Raw genomic sequence first — 21,927 nt, forward strand, 5'->3', positions numbered from 1 at the left:
ACACATCTGCATCTTTGAAAAATATATTTGATCATAGGTAGGACCCACCTAGGGCAGCCTTAAGTACAGGCAATGACCGATTTACGCGTGTCCAATTGATGCGTAACAGCACATTGCAGTGACCTGGAAATGGCCAGAAAAGGCCTATTCATGCTCTGCCAACACACACGTGGGTCAGGAGAATAACCCCACATGAATCAGTAACCCTTCCTAAAAAAGGGTTGAATGGTCTAGGCCTGGATATGAAATGGCTCTCCACCCCCACCCCACCCCACCCCACCCACCCACCTACCCACTTGGTATAATGGTTTGATGCTTCTTCCATTCACACTTGAGGTACTTGATCTGATAGGGCTTATTTTTCTACATCTTTTGCTTAAGAGACTTGCCTTATGGTTACTTAATTCATTCATAAGGTTCCTCCCCTCCCCCTTTTATTTTTGTTTTAGAACCAATATAACTGCAGCTGGGTAATCGTTCTTTCTTATTTTAATTGGAGTTGGCCACACACAAACAGTCTGCATTTCTTGAGAGAGAGAACTGCAGGAAATAGGTAATACTACCCACCACTTGCATGCCAAGCTGTGGCCCCCTCGGAAGAAAATTTGTGAAGATTTCAGCCATATTATACAGCAGTGGTTGACAGTAAGGAAGCAGGTGGGCTGAATGGGATAAAGTCCATTAGGCCTTCGTTGATCTGCTAGCCACCCAGGTTGCCTGCCACTGCGTCTTGGGAAGGCAAATCATGAAGGTATGGGCGCTTCTGTTGCTAACGCTCTACAAGAATTTTGCATGCTCTGGAGTGCAAAATTTACATACTAAGTAAAGACCTAACATGGGGCTTAGTCTTTGATAAAATATCATTGACCATCCCTTTTTGTTCCAAAATGTGTTTATTTCTGCCAGAAACTTTCAAAAGCCTGCATGATTTGCTCACATCTGAGTCGGTTGGAAGTAGACAAAGACCCTTCTGGTTTTGCAAGCATAACTCATTATTATTATTATTATTATTATTAATTATTTGTACCCCGCCCATCTGGGCGGCTTCCAACAAAGAGTAAAAATACATTAAAATGTCACACATTAAAAATTTCCTTGAACAGTGCTGCCTTCAGATGTCTTCTAAATGTCAGATAGTTGTTTATCACTTTGACATCTGATGGGAGGGTGTTCCACAGGGCGGGCACCACTACCGAGAAGGCCTTCTGCCTGGTTCCCTGTAGCTTTGCTTCTTGCAATGAGGGAACCGCCAGAAGGCCCTTGGCGCTGGACCTCAATGTCTGGGCAGAATGATGGGGTGGAGATGCTGCTTCAGGTATAGTGGGCCAAGGCTGTTTAGGGCTTTAAAGGTCAGCACCAACACTTTGAATTGTGCTCGGAAACGTACTGGGAGCCAATGTAGGTCTTTCTAGTCCGGTGTTAAGTGGTCTCAGCGGCCACCCCCAGACACCAGTCTAGCTGCCGCATTCTGGATTAGTTGTAGTTTCTGGGCTCCTTCAAAGGTAGCCCCACGTAGAGCGCATTGCAGTAGTCCAAGCAGGAGATAACCAGAGCATGCACCACACTGGCGAGACAGTCCGCGGGCAGGTGGGGTCTCAGCCTGTGTACCAGATAGAGCTGGTAGACAGCTGCCCTGGATACAGAATTGACCTGCGCCTCCACGGACAGCTGTGAGTCCAATATGACTCCCAGGCTGCGCAGCTGGTCCTTCAGGGGCACAGTTACCCCATTCAGGACCAGGGAGTCCTCCACACCAGCCCACTCCCTGTCCCCCAAGAACAGTACTTCTTGTCAGGATTCAACCTCAATCCATTAGTCGCCATCCATCCTCCAACCGCCTCCAGGCACTCACACAGGACCTTCACTGGTTCTGATTTGAAAGAGAGGTGGAGCTGGGTATCATCTGCATATTGATAGACACCCAGCCCAAACCCCCTGATGATCTCTCCCAGCGGCTGCATATAGATGTTGAAAAGCATGGGGGAGAGGATGGAACCCTGAGGCACCCCACAAGTGAGAGCCCAGGGGTCTGAACACTCATCACCTCCCACCACTTTCTGGACAAGGCCCAGGAGGAAGCCTGAGTTTCCAAGCTTTTGCCTCATAATGAAAACTGCTCTTTTGTTGCCATAAGATCTAGAGGGGTTCATTTCAGGCCAGACCTGGTCCTGTAGGTCAAAACTGTGATCTGAGCTTGCTTTGAGAACCTTTACTCATAAATGTTTGTTAGGGGTTTCTCTATATAAAAGACATCAAGTGGTGCAGGAAGTAATGGAAGGAAATGGTGAACAAGCTATATTTAATCTGCCACAAAATAGCATTATTAGTACTACGCACATACTGGCTAGTCTGATGTGTGCATCAGTTACTCACCTCCTTAGTCAGCAATAACGATGCGAAAACTTCTGCAACCAGAAAGTTGCAGCTAAAGCTGTTGAAGGTGCAAAGAGGTTTAAGATGCTTGAGCTGAGAAACATTGGTGAGGGGAAATACTTTGTATTGTACAGGGCAATGCTATTCAGTATTTTCTTTAAATCAGACTTGTGCTTTGCCTCTATCTTAGGCAACAAGAAATTGTCTGCAGGCAGGTGCATGAATTCCATGTCCTTGAGCAAGGAGATCGGCAGAAGAGGGACATCCTAGCATAGAAACCAGACAGGCTTCAGGGGGGATTCTCCAGCCTTCTGACAGCTTCCAGCAGGCCAGTCACTCCTGTGAGTTTATGTTGGGTGGCCATCCGTCATGGATGCTTTAGTTGAGATTCCTGCATTGCTGGGTGCTGGACTAGATGACCCTCTGGGTCCCTTCCAACTCTACAGTTCTGTGATTTTATGTAAAAGGCTGCATGAATCCCTCTCAGTGTTCTCCAGGAACACAAATTGGTAGTCACACCTGGTACCTTTGGCTGATCCACACACACATGGAGTTTGTAGTGAAGTGCAGGTAGAGAGTGTTTAGGGTTATTCTGCAGGAATAGTGAAGCAAGTGTAAAATTGTTGCTGTGAATGCCTGGATCTAGGTCATTCAGTATGTTGCTGTAGGGCATTGCCACATTTTAGCTAAATGTAGGTAGGTGCTGGCAAAGTGGGACCAGACTGTAGCCTGGATAAGGGTCTTGATTGCTTGCCGTGCTAGCAGCACACCTCCCTGTCACACCATTGTACTAGTGCAGGAAGTGAGCACCATGTTGTCCACTAGAGCCAGTTGATACCCAGTCATATGCTCTGGCATGTACTCAGCTGAGGTACAGCGGTTTATAAAAGGTGGATCCAAATAGGTGGCTAAAATGTTTTAAGATTACGTTTTGGGCTTGTCTGACGCACTGCAGGCTCTACAAGAGGCTACATGAGCCAACAGAGGGACTCATGAAGTATCTTGTACCTTAACGGCGTGTGGGGAGAGAGGACAGCATTGCAAGGGGGAAAATATGTCTTAAGTTTAAGGAAAACTGCAGAATCAGGACTGGGTGAGCTCTTCCGCGACTGACAGATCTAGCTTGTAGTCATAGGGAATGAAAATTAATCGCCTTCTGTCTCAACCCATAGTCAAAATCACAAATACCTAGCACCAAAGCCCCTGGAACAATTTGTCTACAATTTGACAGGGTTTTCTTTTTCTGCCCAGGATGACTTCTCTGGTGCCTCCATTTTTAGACCAATTGTCCACAAACACTAAAGGAGAATAAGTGATCCCTCCCCCTTAAAATATTACTGGCCCCCTGGCAAGAATCTGCAGCTATCCTTCTGAAATTTGAGGTTTGGGTCCTCAGAAGGAGTAATCTGCCTGCAAACTTCATCTGGTTCTGCCCCAAAATGAAAGTTATAGCCTTTTTATGTTTTGAAAAAACAAAGTCATGTTTTAGAGACATCCAACAAAACAGCTCCTGATCCAATTGATCCATTCTGAAGGGGCTTATATATCTGCTGATTTCATCAACTTACGTGAACTGGGGGAAATGTTAAAGTGTGTGTGTCTGTGTGTTTAAATTTCCCAATAGTGAATTTTGGGGAGGGGGGAGCAAAGTGGATTCAGACACCCCAGCTGAACTGGAAAGCTTTGAAATTGGCCTGAGCCAAATCAGGCTATTTCACCAAGTGCCAAATGGGGAACCTGAGCTGAATTTTGTGGTCTCTACCACCGCTACTACATAGTGTTTGTGCTATGCTGATGGGGGGGGGGGGTGTTTCCATGCACAGCTGACCCTTTTGCCCAAGCACTATCACAGAAGGCCTTTGAAAAAACCTTGCATTTCAGAAGCAGCTTGCTATGGCGCATAAGGTCCTGCTGTTTGTAGGAACACATTTAACCCCCCCGCCGCCGCCATTTCGGGCTTGCATCACTGGTTCCCCACTTACTTAAATCCTAGCTGTCACAACTTAATTACATATACAGATCACATCCAAGGCCAGAGCTGTGTCCTGAAATGAACTTTTGAACAGGTGCTTTTGACAGTCTTTGAAATGCATGTGTCAGCAATTTGTTTGGTTGTTTTGTTTGGTGGTGGTTGTTTTTTTCTGAAGGGCCGCAGAGGCACAGATGCCTTTCACATCTGCTGTGCCTTCTCAAAGGTCCTGCCCAAATGGGTCGTAGATAGAACGTTCTCTTCCCTCCTGTATTGTTTGTCATAGTGCCATGGCAATTCCCCGTGTTTCTGACATCTTTCCGCAGGGCCTGCAAGACAGAGCTGTTCCACCAGGCCTTTTGTCAGGGCGCAGCCTGACCCCCTGCTCTGGCAATCTGCACAGAATTTTGCTTAATGGTTGCCATCAATTTGATTTTAATTTGATTTTAATTAATTTTATAATGAATGTTTTTAGAATGTTGGATTATTTTGATTGTTGTTAGCCGCCCTGAGCCCAGCTTCGGCTGGGGAGGGCGAGATATAAATAAAATTTATTATTATTATTATTATTAATTATTATTATTATTATTTATTGCATAAGAAACCAAAGAACTGCTTCACGCATTGTTCTCTTGCTTGTTAAATATAAAGTGTGAATGTGATGGGTGTCAGTGTTTGCTTCAGCATAATGTGTAGCTTTGCTGTAAAAAGGCATGCAGGGAGACACACAGCTTAGCAAAATTATGTCCAGTATATTTCTCTGGTATAACCTGGCACTGCTGTCTTGACACCAAACAGCTTTGAAGAAAAGAGGCAACAGTGCCTCCTGGCATAACTCAAAAGAAGATTAATAAGGCTTTCACCTTCAACTTTATGATGTTACTTTAAAAGCACTATGAACACATGTAAGATAACTGACCCATTTCTTCAAGAGCCTAGGAAGCTGTTACACACCTGACTTCAAATGTTGCTTTTCTTTACAGTGTCCCAATGTAATCTCAGTTTGAAGAAGCAGAGGAGTCGAAGCATCTTTAGCACTTTGTTCTGCTGCTTTCGTGACTACAATGTTGAACCACCATCTACCAACAGCACCAGTGTCCTTCCTCCATTGGTGGAAGAAAATGGCGGACTTCAGAAGGTTGGCATCTTCTTGCTAACTTTTGCTTTTTGGATTGATGCGAACAAACCTTCCGTTAAAAGTTGTGTGCGGCTGGATATCCTGCAATATCGTTTGGAAACCAGTGAGGTGCAATCATGACTACAAGTTTCTAAGGAGTGGGGGAAATGTTGCAAAGTATGGCAGTTGATGAAACCATTTCCCCCCCCCCCATTTGAAACATAATAAGTCATTTGCAGGCTGCCACAGCTGTTGAAGAAAACAATATCACTGTTAATTGCTTGGCAAACCTAGCCTCTAGATGAAATGTCTGTGGTTCAGGTTCACCCTGCCCAATCAGCAGACAGGTTTCATGATCAGGAAGCACCCTGCTTCCTCCTTTCCTTCCTCAGTTTGCTGCAGTAGGTTTTTGTGATGTCACGCAGCCTTAACCAAGGATTTCTTCCCAGCCACGGCTTGCTAGCTAGCATTTCCCTTAATGAATTGTGATGAGAAGATGGAACAGTGTTGTTCCATTGCTGCACACAGCGTGGTGCTCTCTCTGACTTTCCTTCAAATCACAACATGCAAACACGCTTCAGAGGCCCAGCTCGAGGAGGCCTCCATATATTTCTTTCCACTTGGCCGTTGTGCAACTCAGCTGGATGACAGAGCACTGCAGTTGCTTTCTAAGTTAGTGCAGCACTCTGCTATCTGAGTCCGTTGCTCTCAGTGGTGGAGCCGTGCCATCTTTAAATCATCACAGGCAACCTAGCAACTACCAAATTACCAAACAGGGCTAAGCCTGCTGTGGATGTGCTAACTTAATATTCTCTCCTCCCACCCTTTCCATTTTCCTTCTAAACTATTCCCAGTTGATACTTAGCTCCACATACTAATTCAGGTCTGGAGTTTAAAGAGGAGCCTAGGAATTCCATGGCAGCCGTTTGTGGAAATGGAAATGATAAGCACATGCAGGTGCATGCTCTTGGGTGCAAGGGCAGAATGTGGTTGTGGATTGTTTTGCATCACAGCTCCTGCCTTTTAACTGATCTCTTTTCTGCTATGCTGGGCAGAAAAATTTGGCCATGTTGACTGTTTGGGAGTGGGAAGGGAACAGAGCTGATCCAACAGTCTTTTTTCTGGTAATTATGAGAAGAAGCAAAATGTGACTTTGCCTTTTCCCATATTCTTCATGAAATTGTGGTGAAAATTCAAGAAGATTGAACTGATGACACTTAGCAAGCTTTCGGGCTGACAAACGTTTTAAATAGAACTCACTTGAGGATATCTTTTTCACACTAGAATAGAATGAAAATTTCCTGGCATTCGGTGTGACAGCAAACTAGCTTGAGCGGTTGTTGTATGAAGCCATCCTCTAATCGGGGGTTGTCACCAAAATTTTGGAGCATATTGCAAGCTAATGAAACTGTTAGTAGCACACACACTGCAGGCAAGCACGTGCCACATCTTGTTCTATTATTTTGAATCAGAATGCTTCCTTCAAGCCTAATTTCAGTCGGTAAAGGTGTGGGTACCTGGGAAGGCCTCTTTGGTGATTCTTGCTCTATTGCAGGAATCCTACCCAACTGTGAACCACCAGTCCAAATGCATCTCACCAGCAATGTATTGTAGCTTGTCATGGGATTGACTAGAGGTCTCCATGAACAGAAGACACATTGGGCCGCCTGTGGACCCCAAGTTGTGCTTGCCGGCTGCAAATAGTTGCAGCCTCCTGGCTACACTGATAATTTAAAACAGGCAGTTGAATGACCGTGTTCAGATAACTAAACAAATCTCGTGGATTTCCTAATTTTGAATTAATACTAATACAACCTGATTGTAGGTGTTCAGTGATTGTGCAACTGAATAGATAACCGTGGGTAAAACAGGAGACTGAACAGTAGTTTAAATAGAATAAAGTCAATTTTATGTTGAGGGTAATAATTAAAAGAATAGCTAAATTCTGAGTTGGAAGCGTAATGACAAAATCATCAAAGAAGATGGTGTTTAAGCTGCAGGTTCCTACATACTCTACCTCTTAAATGAAAAGGCCTATTTATTTATTTATTTTAAATAATATTTATTAAAGATTTTTTAAAATTATAAAAAAGAAAAAACAGAAAAAAGACAAAACAGAAAAATAGAAAGAAAAAATACATTCATCATTCTCAAATTTTTAACTTTCATTACCTTCTTTCTTTGACCTCCTCCTCCTCCCCTTTCTTGTATCCTGGTTAATAATTATCACAGCAAATCCTTTCCATAGTTCATAATATTTTGTCCTTACATTAATCTTAATCTATTTTCATCTTGTCTTATAGCAAACCTTAAAACTTAAAACTTAAATCTTATTTTTACCAATTTCTCATAACCATATCATTAACCTAATTCTTTAAAGATTTTTACTAGAACCAAGTAGTTCCATTTCAACATTTTTCTAACATTCATCAATTATTTTAAAACAGTCCTAATGATAAAAGGGGAAAAAAAGTAAAACAATCCGATCTTCATCCAGCGTCCCTTCCTCCTGGTCCCGGATTTTGTCATTCCTTTGGAAAAAAAGGCCTATTTAGACTACTCGAGAATTTAACAATTATTCCTTTTGGAATTAATATGAAAATGCCACTTGAGCTGCAATCCTATACCCACTTGTTTGTGAGCAAGTGCCATTGAGCTCAGTGGGACTTACTTCTGAGAGTAAACACATATAGGGCTGCCTTCTTAGGCTCTGTAGAAGAATATCTGTGTTGGTTCCTGCCAGCGAGAGAACTGATGGTTATTTCAGAAACACCATTGACAGCAGCAACTTCCATAGATTGCCTATCCCGGTGAAGTATAATCTTTCCATATATGAATTTACAGAAATCAGAGCTTGTCTCATAGACACAAAGCATTGCACTGGAGTAACTTCCAGTGCATCAGATTGTCTCTCTTCCTCTGGATCAACAAATCTATAGCCTAAAACTGGCGAAAATGTAGAACAGTGCTATGACAGCTTGTCTCTCTTCTTCTGCCTGTAAGCCCTTTAAGGTAGGAGGGCAGGGAGGTCCAGTTTGTCACCCTGCTTGCTTGGGTGGACCTGTTATATTAAATGGAGAGTGGCAGGACCACACAACAGATGTAGACTGTTGATTCAGGGTGACAGTCTTCAGCCGTCAAACTAGGGCATTGCTAATCTCTGAGAAGGTAGTGTAGGATTTGCAGCAAAACATCGAAAACGTATTTTCCTTGTGTCTTCCTTGCTTCAAGGCAGCGGCAACAAAGATATGAAACAAATTTAAGAGGAAGGAAATTGGGAGCGGGTGAAGTAAGATTCTGACATAACCACGGTGACTTCAGTTGCTCAGAAAATAATTAATAACTCATTGGCATTGACACAACTGGAAGCTGCAAGAAAAGTGGAAGGGGGTTAAAGTTATTTTTTAAAATAGACATTATGACAAAGTGAAGGAAGTGTGGTTCACCAAGGCTTAGCCCCAAGGCTTAGGAAAGCGTTCGTGTTATTTATCTCCTTACGGGGTCTTCGCTGCGAGATCACATTCATCCGGTGCTATATCAACTGCACTGGCTCCCGGTGGAGTACAGGATCAGGTTTAAGGTGCTGGTTTTAACCTTTAAAGCCCTATACGGCCTAGGACCCTCGTACCTACGGGACCGCCTCTCCTGGTATGCCCCACAGAGAAACTTACGGTCTTCAAATAAAAACATCTTGAAGGTCCCAGGCCACAGAGAAGTTAGGCTGGCCTCAACTAGAGCCAGGGCTTTTTCGGCTGTGGCTCCGACCTGGTGGAACACTCTGTCACAAGAGACTAGGGCCCTGCGGGACTTCGGCCAGGGCACAGCCTGACTCCCTCCCTCAGCAATCTTCGCGGACCTCTGGCCCAATGGTGGCCAGTGGCTTGAATTTAATTAATTTTATAATGAATGATTTTAGAGTGTTGTTTGTGTTGTACTTTTGTATTGTTTTATTGTTGTTAGCCGCCCTGAGCCCGGCTTCGGCTGGGGAGGGCGGGATATAAATAAATTATTATTATTATTATTATTATTATTATTATTATTATTATTATTATTATTATCTTACTTGCTAGACTTAGGTGCTGCCCTTCATCATTAGATGTCAGGGCAGTTAGAGTGCATACAGAGTGCCTTTTCTTAAACCTTGAACCGGCCACTACACATCAGGAATCAGAAGAAGCAGTTTCCAAGTTCACAAGTCCTCTCAAATAGGCTGGCCTGAGCCTCACCTCTCATATCAAAAATTCTATTAAAAGGCGGGAGGGGGTCTTATCCAGTGTTTCCAATTCAAACGATACTTTGGCACACTTTATATAGTCCCAATCCACCAAGCCCTGCTTCTAGACAAGCAGAAGGGCTCTTGTTCAACTCATGAGAACAAATGGATGTCAGAAAGCATGAGCGTCCGTTGGTGAATGCTTTGAGTTTATAATGCAACACTAAAATAATTCTGAGTGGTAGAATTTTTAAAAAGTTTGAAAGTGCACCCACCCACACGTGACAAGCTAGCCTGTCCTCTGTGTTTGAAAATGTGGTAATTATTCTGAACACTAATTTTGGTTACTATTTTACTTTCTTGTCATCTTGGGGATTTAAATACTGCAGTACTGACTGAGCCCCTCTGCATTTTCACTATTTGCGAGTATTTTTTTTTGCAAATTTCTTTCAAACAATACTGTTGAGAATATAGGAATTAACAACTAGGGATCCACCTTTCTTACAAATGCTTCTGTTCTATTAACTGATAATTTTACAGTGGTGCCTCGCAAGACGAAATTAATTCGTTCCGCAAGTTTTTTCTTCTTGCGAGTTTTTCGCCTTGCGAAGCACGGTTTCCCATAGGAATGCATTGAAAATCAATCAATGCGTTCCTATGGAAACCGCCTTCAGACCAGGTCCGGGGACAGTCTGTCCCCCGACCTCTTCTGAAGGCTGGGGGGGGCAAGGACTTCTCCGCTGTCCCGGGGCGATCTGAAAATGCTGGCGGGCGGCAGCAAACGCTTCGCTGCCGCCCGCCAGCATTTTAAAAGCTCCCTCTTCTGAAGGCCGGCGGAGATTTCCCTATGGGCTTTCTTCTTGCGAAGCAAGCCCATAGGGAAATTCGTTTTGCGAAGCACCTCCAAAACGGAAAACTCTTTCATCTTGCGAGTTTTTCGTTTTGCGAGGCGTTCGTCTTGCGAGGCACCACTGTAGTTGCCATAGTGCTAGATCCTTTTTATTCATCTGGTTTCTTAAGCAACTTTTTGAGTTTCTGTTGGAATGGTTTGAGTACTAAATCTGATACTTCCGCTTATTTTTGTGTTCTTCTCTTTTGAAATACTTTACTCTGACAGTGACATTTATTTTCCTCCTTTCCCCTTCAGGGTGACCAGATGCAGGTTATTCCCATACCAAATGTATGTATTTTTATTATTTTTCTTTTCTGTTTTTGAATTTTCTTAATTTGGGGTTGGTTTAATCATTTATCTCTTGTGTTGAGTCTAGATTGATGTGGGGTTTTTTGTTGCATGCTGTAGGACCTTTCTTTTATACTAACTAATAAGATCTTAAGAGGATGAAGTACCAGTAGCTGATGAATACAAATCATATTAATGGGAACCAAACGAAACATATAAAGGTCTTCAATCTGTCTTGAGCCATTCACTAAACCTTTGTCATTACACACTTTTTAAAAAATGGTCATTGCACAACAAACAGCATCAATTAACCCACAAGGTAACAAAATATAATGGATGTCCAGTTTCTAGCACTGTGTACAGGCCTCCCTCATGGCCAAGTGTAAAGGCAATTTCAGCTTCTCTTTTTATTTTATTTTGTTTTTTCTAAAGTGATAAGTGCCCATAACTACCTTAGCCTTATTGGACCAGAAGAGAATTGTTCCACATTCTTGGTGTTCCTTTAATCCATTTCCCAGTGGGCTTTAGAGTTGCACCATAGATTTAAGCACGCTTCTATCCAGTGAATTTTTGTCACCTGTGTCAAGTACCTTCACCTCTATTTTTTCTGCCCATGGCTGCCAAATTGTACTGGCACCCACAGCACTTTTATCACAATACTGGCACCTCTTTCTTTTAACCCAAAAAGTACTGCTTATATCACTTTAACAGTCATTATTTGTCTCAAAGAATCCTAGGAACGGTAGTTCATTAAGAGTGCTGGGAGTTGTAGCTCTGTGAGAGGGGTCTCCTGACATCCCACAGCACCCTTAACAAACTACATTTCCCACGATTCTTCAGGTGAAGCCTTGGCTATTAAAGTGGTATAAGCATGCTTTAAATGCATGGTGTGAATGTGACCTTGGTGGCTATAGAAAATTGCTTATCCCACAGTAGCATGCAGCCAAAGCTGCCTATAGCGACCAGCTATGTGTCAAATTCCTACCACATCCCAACTACCTCACATTTCTGATCAGTTTACAGGTGCGTAGTAGAAATCCCACTACCAGCAGCCCTGTTGTTGCAGCACAATAAAAGGATCTCCATTTTCAGCTATCTGGCTACACACAGAGACTTACAATAAACACCCGTCAAAAGATAAGCCACCCCTTGCAGTTCCGCAATAGCCTTATTCAGCGGCCTGGCTTTTATTGTGTTGTGTGTTCCATTGCAGTGACCGCCAGAACAAAAGGCTGTTCATGTCCAAAGTACATTTGCAAACACTTGGTGGCCACCAGGCAATGAAGGCCTTACAGTGTAGATAAATATTATGTACATACTGGTTGAAATCTGATTCTGTTATGAATCAGCCATTTGTGTGACTGTTTCTAGTCTGTTATCAATCGGAGGCCTTAATCTGCTAGCCGTGCAGGTACTTTCCATAAGGGGAGTTAGTTATGGTTGGCAGGGACTCAGTACCTTGGCTCGTTTGGGGGGGGAGGGAGGGGGGAGTGTTTGTCATCTTCCAGTTGGTTGAGGAAATGCTATCTGATTTGGCCATACCAGATTTCTGCGGGATTTGTTCATCAGCATAAAAATCATCACTTCATGGGAGGGGAAGAGTGGGCAAAGCTCCTGTCGAAAGATGCAGTAACAGCAAAACGATTGCCAAGAGAGAGGGAGGAGGGATCATGCTGCCGATCACCTCTTTAGAGCATCCGTTGCCTCTGGCTCTCATACACACACATCCTGAGAAGTTGGGAGAGGACTGTTCATGCAGGGTTTTGCCAAACCGGGTCCCATGTTTCAACTGTGTGTTTGTGTGTGAGAGAAAGAGACAGAGAAGCCAAACAATGGGATACCAGAGGAGGGTCAAGTAATGGATCGTCAGTGAGACTACAGTACCTTGGCAGTGCTTTTCCTGTCCCATTTTGAGTTGAGGGGCCATCACACTCTGTCCACAGAGTGGTAGAATCACTTGAGCTATAGGGAGATTTACTGTGAAGCTCAGCTTTGGGTTTCTTAAGAAAAAAGGTTAAAAGTGGGATTACGCTAGGTTTCATGAAGAATCATTTCCCTCGTTGCATTCTTGTTAGTCCGTTATGAACTTTAGCTACCGGTTGCTGTGGAAGAGATTGTGATGGGTGGTGTTCTACGAGGATTATTCCTGAAGATCTCTTCCTCCTTCAGAATGGAGATTCTCTTCATTCTCATTGTTTATGGACAGGATTTTTCGTAGCAACACTGAAACCCACACACTAACTACATAAATCAATGCTTTCCATCTGCTGCACTTCCCAAACACATAAATGCATAAGAAGAGCCCTGTTGAATTAGGCCAAAGGCCCAACTAGTCCAGCACCCTGTTGTCACATTGGCCAGCTAGATGCCTATGGGAAGCCCAGAAACAGAACCTGAACACAACACCGCTCTCCTCACTTGTGTTTCCCACCGACTGCCCCCAACATGTCCGTGTTACTCATCAGTGCTAATTACTACTGTAACAACTTCTCTGAGGATATGTTTCTAACAGTGCTTGGTCTTCCTGTGTCTTCCATTCAGCCACCAGCTAAATACCTCCTGCCAGAAATGACAATATCTGATTATGGAAAGAAATGTGTGGTCATTGATCTAGATGAAACACTGGTGCACAGTTCATTTAAGGTATGTATGCTATATAGTATCCTTTGTGATAGGCTGGTAGATGCATGTTATAGGCCATAAGTGTCTGAAGAAACACACACAAGTCCTACAATGGAACCTACTCCTACCTCTCCCCCACCCCACAATAGTTGAAATATTAAGCATTGGGATCCAGTGCTGGATGCATCTGTTTTGGAAAGGGGAGCACATGTCTTACGGCATTTAGTGATGATTTAGATGTATGAATAACCATGGCAGAGGGAGAGCTTCCATATAGCCTCAAAACTTGGTTCCTTTCAGTGAAGCCACCTCACACAATGAGCTCCAAGTGATGAGAATCCAGTGGGAATTCGCACGTGAAACCTGTAGGCTTTTCAGTAAGGGAAAACTTCTGTAAAGAAACACTGCATTCCTTTGTAAGGCAGAGAAGAGTTGAATGTTCCTCAGCTAGCTCTGCAGCCGTTTCCAGAAGTGCTGGCCTAGGAACGAGGCTTGCCCTGATCCATGTTTTGTCTCTCGACCTAGCGGCCATCCATACCTGGCATTTTATGATGGCACCAAGACTTTGTTTCCTAGATATTCTGTCTGATAAAGGGCTGCTGTGCAGAATAGTGGAATGAGAAGCTTCATAATGGAGGCTTTAACTATTAACAAATCCCTGGGGGTCTCGAAAATAGATATAGGTGTGTGTTCTAGTATTTCAATTTTCGTTTAAGTCTCCCATTTTGAACAGGCACTGTGTTTAATTACTCATGATGCTAACTGCTTTATTTTGTGCATGTACTTCAGCAAATAGATTATATACCCTCAGTCCCCATCTTAACTCTCTCATCATCTCCTAGACTCAGACTTTGTGTGTGTGCACAAAGTGACCACCTTATTAGTTCGTTTCACCTCATGCATATGTTGAAGTTGCCTGTTGCCCACAAAAACGTATGCTCAGTAAAACAGCCTCCATAAATTTCGCCTTGGCTTGGCAGCCAATCATTGTTTCCAGGAGCTAGTGAGCTTATCTCACATCCTCTAAATTCAGCCTGTCTCTTTTGTACCTTGCTTTAATACTTTGAAGATGAGGTAAACAACAGTTTGTCACCAGTGTTACAATAAACGGCATGGTTGCCGTCCAGCAAGAGGTCATGTGACACGCTTTTGGGAGAGCAAGCCATCTTGGTATAACATTTTTGACAGTCATTTAAAAAGGCTGCCACCTCAGAATTTGGGTGGAGGAATAGCACTTCTGAATGATCCTCTATGTTAAAAAAAAAACACTCCCCATAGCAGGGTACATGGTAGAATAAATTTCTCCCACATCTGCTAGGGTCTTATTTGCGGTGAACTTTTTTTTAAAAAAGTAGGAAAGTATTCAAAAATGAGATTCTCCCAAATGCAATCTGAAGTGGAGCAGTAAACCTAAGTTTGTTGCTATATGTAGACCAGGCCTGAAAATGCATAGCCTTTGCCCATTAAACATGGACACACCTCCTTTCAAAATGTTTGCAACATGTTCTGAGTCCTTGGTAAAGGGAAAGCCAATTTATTTTCTTAACACATGGCGCAGGAAAAGCTGGTGCAGTCCTCTCTTCCCTCCTGGTGGTGTTAATTGTTAGGACTGCGCTTTCTGCTTTTTCCCCCCTTTTGGAAAGAGAGTGCATCACCAAGGTCCCCTCATTTCCTCTGCATTATTAACCAACATTAACCAAGGCTGCTACTTTCCCCACTAACTGATCTGTGAGTACAGATGTCAGAGAAATCCAGCAAAAATGGAAGCAGGAGTGAAAAATGACCATTTTTGCTTTTTTCGTGCTATGTCCTGAATGGAAATCAATCCAGTGAATAAGATCAGTGTTCATTGTTCTCACTTTCAGTCCACAAATGATTACGTTCTACAACCCCGTTTGCATTCTGTTTCCTTTGCGTTGAAATGAATGGGGTAGAACAGCATAACGAATCATAATTTATGTAATAAGTTACATAGTTTCAACGCAGCAGACAAGTAACTTAGTTTTTGGTGGAAGGCGAACTGCAGCGGAAGGGGGACGCCGCCGCATGTCATGAATACAAAGCGGAAGAGAAAATGATGCCTTCTTCCATCCTTGCTGCAGGGGGGCCATTCTCAGTTTTGCTCAGACGAAGGGAAGGTTTCCCACCCTGCCCCTTCATGCAGCAGGCTGAAACCCTTATCTCAAAAGCAGGCCTGCTTCAGAGGAAGATCTGCTGCCTGCTCTACCTGCTGGCTCTGTTTGTGGAAGCCAAGCAAGCGCCCCCCCTGCCCCCGCCTGTATAAGCACATGAATGAAAGCATCTTCCGACACCCATTGTTTCCATATTGCAAAAGCTGAAAGCGCAAATGTGTTTGTGCAATAGATTTGGGTTTGTGTGTAAATATGTGAACAGGATAATTTTCCAGCTCTTTGGCAGTTGTTCCGAAGGTGTTTTCTGTGCCGGTTGTCGTCAAGGTTTTGCAGGCTTCGACGGGAGCTGTGCTGTCACTCCCAGTATGTTTCCCTGGGGCATGTGCGGGGAGCTTACGATAGTACAGACTGTTCATGTTTTCTCAAACTGATTTTATTTTCACTTTTACCCCCCCCCAGCCAATTAGCAATGCAGATTTCATTGTTCCCGTTGAAATTGATGGAACTATACATCAGGTGAGCGTCGCTGTTTTCTGTTCACAATTTCACTGGTTTTGGGTGTGCTGGTATTCCCATGCAGCTTTTCATGTCTGGGTAGCTATTGCTGGACATTGTCTTTCCCTCTTTATGTTACTTTTGAGAATTTCAGAAGTCCTTTCCCATCATCAGGAGACACATAGTGATCCCACAGAGTAAACTTGGCCTCAGGAAGGGGAAGGAAATACAGTGTACCTTGGTTTACGAACTTAATCCATTCCCAAAGTCCGTTCTTAAATGAAAGCGTTCTTAAACCAAGGCGTGCTTTCCCATAACAGCAGGGGACTCAATTTACAAATGGAACACACTCAACAGGAAGCAAAACATGTTCTGCTTCCAAAGCAAAGTTCACAAACCAAAACACCTACTTCCGGGTTTGCAGCATTCTTAATCCAAGTTGTTCATAAACTAAGCTGTTCTTAAACCAAGGTACCACTGTAGCTGTCCTGTCAGGATAGAAAATCATATAAAAGATCCCCTTGTCTCAAAAGACCAGGAAATGATGGAACATCTTTTAACTGCAACTATAACTGGAGAAAAATAAATGCTCCAAAACTAGGTGGTTGGATGACAGGGGTTTGAGAAGTGGCCCAAGTGATAATACTTGAGTAACATAGTAAAGGAAGACAGGCAGTTTGACAACTGGAAATGGAGTCTTTTTTATTATGTATTGGTGTTAACAAGACACCAGAATATGCTCATCAGTACATATTATTGAGGACATTGTAAAAGTGTGTATAGAAACTGGACCCATTATCAAATAAGTTTATAAAGTGTTCACGTGTGTGTGGCTACATGTTGTGATTTTCCTCTCCTGTTCCATTAAAAAGCCAATAATTGAATGCCAATGTAAAGAAAAACATTGTCAAATTGAAAGAAAAGAATGGATATGTATTCACCCTGGAGTTCTTTCCCACCAGTTGGGCATCTAAAGAAAGGTGTCAGGTTATGAAAGGATGGCGTTTGAGAACTAATTGACACATTAAAAATAGCATGTCACTGGGGCCAGATGGCATTCACTTGAAAGTCTTTGCACTCGGATTTGAAATGGCTGAACTGTTAACTAGAATATGTAAGTTATCACTAGAATTGCAGAGGAAAGGGGATCTTGTGTGTGTCTACACAAGGTGAAAGGGTAGGCAAGAAAAGATTGCCCAATCGGTAACAAATTGTTTGCGCGCGCACAGAACACATTGTTGCTACATGATCTCATTAAGAACTTTGAACACAGACTTGTTCACATAACTGATTCACTTGACTAGAAAATTTCTGCCTTTCCCCCATCTAGTTGATAAAACTGGTTTCTCTAATGTATCCACCTAAGTAGAATGGGTTAAGGTATGGCCATGGTTCTCAAAGAGTGTGGCAGGAGAGGATTGCAAGTATGAGAAGATTCAAAGACAATCAAATAAACCAACATTTCAGTGTAGTATAGCGTGCATGCATATATATATATATATATATATATATATATATATATATATGTGTGTGTGTGTGTGTGTGTGTGTGTGTATATATATATATATATATATATATATATATATATATATATATATATATAAAATTTGCAGAATGTGGATAGATATGGAACAGGGATTTTCAACTCTGACAAATATGAAATATCAGAAAATAGAAAGGCTTCTTTGTGTTGATGAGGATATAAGACTGTGTTTGTCTCCAATTAGACCTAATATAAATGAGATTACCCAGCAAAAGCAAGCTTGCCCCTCTCATTGAGTTTGTATACATACTTAAGGTACATATATAGGAGGCTCGTTTCTAATTATTTGGGAATGATTCATGTTCTTATATAGCTGCACTGTTTTCTTCTTTCTGGATGTCCCATGATCATATTCTAAAGCAGTTGTGTCGTATGTTACAAATCAAGCACTGCTGGAAGTTGTTTCTTTTTGTTTTACTGTCGCAATGTATTTGTTGTCAATAACAAAATTCAGTGTGGCGTGAACAATTTTTTATTATGAAAGTGTTGCCCAGAGAAAAGCCAGGAGGAAAACTTCCACTAAAATGGCTTGCTTGTTACATTCTTGTTACTTTCTTGTTTAAATTGGCTTTATTGGAAACTGTTATATTTTATAAACACATTTTGTTGTTCAGCAAGATAAAAATGTTTTTCCAGTATGTATCCACACCATTCATTTAGTCAGTTGTATTTATGAAATTTGCCCTTTCTCCCAAAGCAGTGCAGGGAACCAGTTCTCTCGCTACAGACTTAAAAGGGGTGGAACATTCATTCTTTTATCCAAGGAGCCCTGGGAATGGCAGCTCTGTGAGGAGACCTGAAGTTCTCTTAACCATCTGATCCTTCATTCCCATGATAGTATGGGGCAAGCTATGACAGTCAAACAGATTTAAAACTAATATATATTTGTTGTTGTAATAGGACCTGGGTCACTTGCCACCCGCAAATTCCAATCTTTATTTATCAGTTCTCTCTGCCTAATCAGCCTCATGTGCCAAGGTAGCGCTTTCCAAAGATAAGAAGTGTAAAACTTATGGGGTAGAATTGTAAATTGCCAGCATAGAGCAAGAGCCTTTTTTTGTGTGTGGGACAATTTTCTCTCTTCCCCGCCCCCTCCCAAAAAAGAGAACAAGATGATCACGATCCTGAATTGTCCTCCACTACAGACAGGGTGATCCTTCAGCAGTTTTGCAGGTGCTGCCTACAGTATTTGCCCATCTGAATAACAAAGCATCTTCTGCAGTTGCTCAGTAAATTTCTATTCCAGTCCCATGACCACTTGGCACTGCTTTCTGCCTTCAGAGTGCTGTGTCGCTGCCCAGCAGGCCTACCTACATTAGCATGGAGAAGGACTGAGGAGTGCATTAAAATGTGTCTTAAGAAACATCTAAGGCCTCCTTTCTTTGCGCAGAGAATCGTTGCTGTTTGAAAAGGTTCCCCCCCCCCCAGTTATGAAGTTCTGAGTTGAAGGGTGTTTGTGATGAGTTAAATTGCATTTCACAATATACCGTATTTTTTGCACCATAACACTCACTTTTTTCCTCCTAGAAAGTAAGGGGAAATGTCTGTGCGTGTTATGGAGCGAATGCCTGCGGGTGGCGGGGGGGATATGCTGCAGACGTGAGCAGAGGATCCATGGTTCCCCTTCCTTCCCTCCTCCGTGGTTACAAAGCATGGATCCACATGGATCCTCAGGATTTTTGCATTGGGCTACTCCAAACTCACTGTCAGATCACATGTCTGTGGCCACAGCATGAACCACAAAAATCATATATCCACTATTTCATTTAGAATATTTTTTTCTTGTTTTCCTCCTCTAAAAACTACGTGCGTGTTATGGTCTGGTGCGTGTTATAGAGCGAAAAATACGGTAAATCGTTGTACCACTAAATAATGATTGGAGAGAGCTTCATTTTCTCGAACACAGAAGTCATTCTCCATCCTCTGTCCAGGATGATCGGGGTACGGAACTCAAACAAAATGTAGAACATCTAGCAACATAGCTATGCTTAAGTCCCAATGATTTGGGGCTTTGTTTTTAACAGTAGTAGTCTTTTTTTGAGCTAAGGATTCTGGTTTTTGTATCACAAAAATAGTGAGAGGGAAATAAGAAGAACAAGGAACATGTCATTTGAAAGCTGTGTGCATGACTTTAGTATGTGATGACTTTCATTCCCAGAAGGGCAGTGCTCCTTGAATGATCTTTCCAGAAGAGGCTGTGACCTGGTTCAAGTAATCCAGGATAGGCTGTGTGCATTCTAAATGGCCTATCCTTGATTACTTGCACTGGGAAGTAGCCACAACACAGTGAAGGCGATGCTGAGAGGTTCGAATCCACGCGTCTTCTCCCAACTCTTAACAGCAAGAAGACCAACAACCAGATATACTGGGTACCAAGGGCAACTTTGCTATGTTTATCTGCTTCACCATCAAGGATCCAACATTGCATTGAACATGGGGAGGGGGGGAGAGAACATGTGCTGTATTATTGTGATGCTCATTTTTCAGTGTGCAGATGTAACACCGTTTCAAGCAGATGTTCCTTGAAAGCACTAAATGCCCCAGATGTATTGCAGTTTCCTTGGCTTAGAAAGACAGCTCTTTTATTTGGTTCAGTTAAAAACTGATTGTTTGCAAATGGAGAAAAATAAAGAACAACCGCAGCTGCCTTGCTTTCCATGCCACTGTCAATTTTCTACTCCAGTTACCCACCTTGCAAGCTTGCTTTGCCTGTCGCCTTTTGTGCAGCGAGTAATAATAGGGCCCATCAACATCTCTTCTCTGCTGATTTAATCTCCGCAGTGTGTTTCCACCAGAGTCTTAACCTCTCTTCTTTTCCCACCCTCCCCTCCTCCCTGCGTCCTTCCAGGTTTATGTATTAAAGCGACCACACGTGGACGAGTTCCTCCAGAGGATGGGAGAACTCTTTGAATGTGTGCTATTCACAGCCAGTCTAGCAAAGGTAGGTCGTGTGTCCGTGGCTCTCTGTGTGCCTTGGTATATTCTACCTCCTTCCAGGTGCCTCAGAAACTGGCTGGAGCAAACTTTCAGAACGGCTGGAAAACCTTTGCCACTTAATAAATAAGAGCCGCTTCTCTTGAGAGCCGCCCCTCAGAATTACGGGGCGAACTGCTTCAGAAGAGTCACCGAACAAGCGTCTTTCTAAACCCGAACCCAGAGCAGCTCAGCTGGGTCAAGGGTGTTGCCAACGTAGCGATGCCTGAAGTCCTCTTCGAGGACTTTAAAAAAATAAATATATTGGGCTTTCTTTCCCATTGAAGAGAAAATAATTGTCTTAATCTTCCCCCTTTCTCCCCTCTTTGCTTTATTTGGCAGCGTGTACTTTTGTCTGCTAGTGTGTGGGTAAGTGTTCCCATGGTAACAATATCACATATGGGCTTGTCTCATAATGTAGCCTCCATGTATTGCTCACGATGGCAATATGAAAGGCCTTTTTTATAGATATATAGTTGCCATGGTTATGGAGGGGTGGGGAGGAGAATGGGAATAAATAGCTTATTACATAACGTAGTATTCCTAAAGCTGCACACAAATAAAGTGTACCGGGTTCCAATGCAGTGCCCGCACAGGCAACGAATAGTCTGGGCTCCAGCTGATTGAAGGCTACAGAGCACACCATACCAAAGCAGCATTTATAACGTATAAGTGCTTGCAAAGCTTGGTGGTGATATTTGCATTGGTGGGTTTGTGGCAGGGGGGACCAGGGATAATTCGATATTTTGTGTGCACTTTGGAGTAGTTGTAGAAATGCTAGTGCGTAGAGCACAAGCTCTGCAGTAGGCTTAGCCGTCTCTAGCAGCCGTGATGTTTGCCAGTGATGTCTGTAGTGGCGATAGCAGCACATTCCTGTAGAAAACAAAGTCAGACTTTTGCAAACTCCCACCGTATTGGATAAATGGGGAGGCGGGGGCCAACTACGTTGCCTCGGTTAGCAGAAGAGGCTTTCCACGCATTGGCAGTGTGCTTCTCTGGTCATTGGAGAAGAGCGTCTTGTTTGCAACAAGGACTTGGCAGGGGGTTGGACTCGATGGCCCTTGTGGTCTCTTCCAACTCTATGATTCTATGACTTGGGGAGCACATGTACTGCTCCTGCAAAGCAGCCTTTTTTGCTCTTGGCTTCAGGCAAGCTCATTTTGTTGGGCACTTGCCTGCAGAAAGCTCAAGCTCAATTCTTCCCCTTGTCGTCTTTTAGCAATCACTTTTCTCTGCTACAGCCTTCAAGTGCTTCAGTTAAACTTGCCATGAAATGAATCTTTTATTCAAGTCAATATAGCCAAGGTTGA

General features: G+C 43.0%; 1 protein-coding gene across 2 annotated transcripts in view; it reads left to right on the forward strand.

The window, feature by feature from the left end:
• The window catches only part of CTDSPL (CTD small phosphatase like), a 69,209-nt gene that overhangs the window by 36,218 nt on the left and 11,064 nt on the right, over positions 1-21,927 (forward strand). The window contains exons 2-6 of one of the 2 annotated variants that reach the window (XM_053409361.1): positions 5,326-5,480; positions 10,820-10,852; positions 13,394-13,495; positions 16,066-16,122; positions 20,493-20,585. In XM_053409361.1, the coding sequence (XP_053265336.1) occupies positions 5,326-5,480; positions 10,820-10,852; positions 13,394-13,495; positions 16,066-16,122; positions 20,493-20,585 (440 nt within the window). The remainder of the gene's footprint in view (positions 1-5,325; positions 5,481-10,819; positions 10,853-13,393; positions 13,496-16,065; positions 16,123-20,492; positions 20,586-21,927) is intronic. The other variant, XM_053409362.1, reaches the window with a different exon arrangement.

This window comes from Podarcis raffonei, chromosome 12 (genome assembly GCF_027172205.1).
Source record: "Podarcis raffonei isolate rPodRaf1 chromosome 12, rPodRaf1.pri, whole genome shotgun sequence".
NCBI lineage: Eukaryota > Metazoa > Chordata > Lepidosauria > Squamata > Lacertidae > Podarcis > Podarcis raffonei.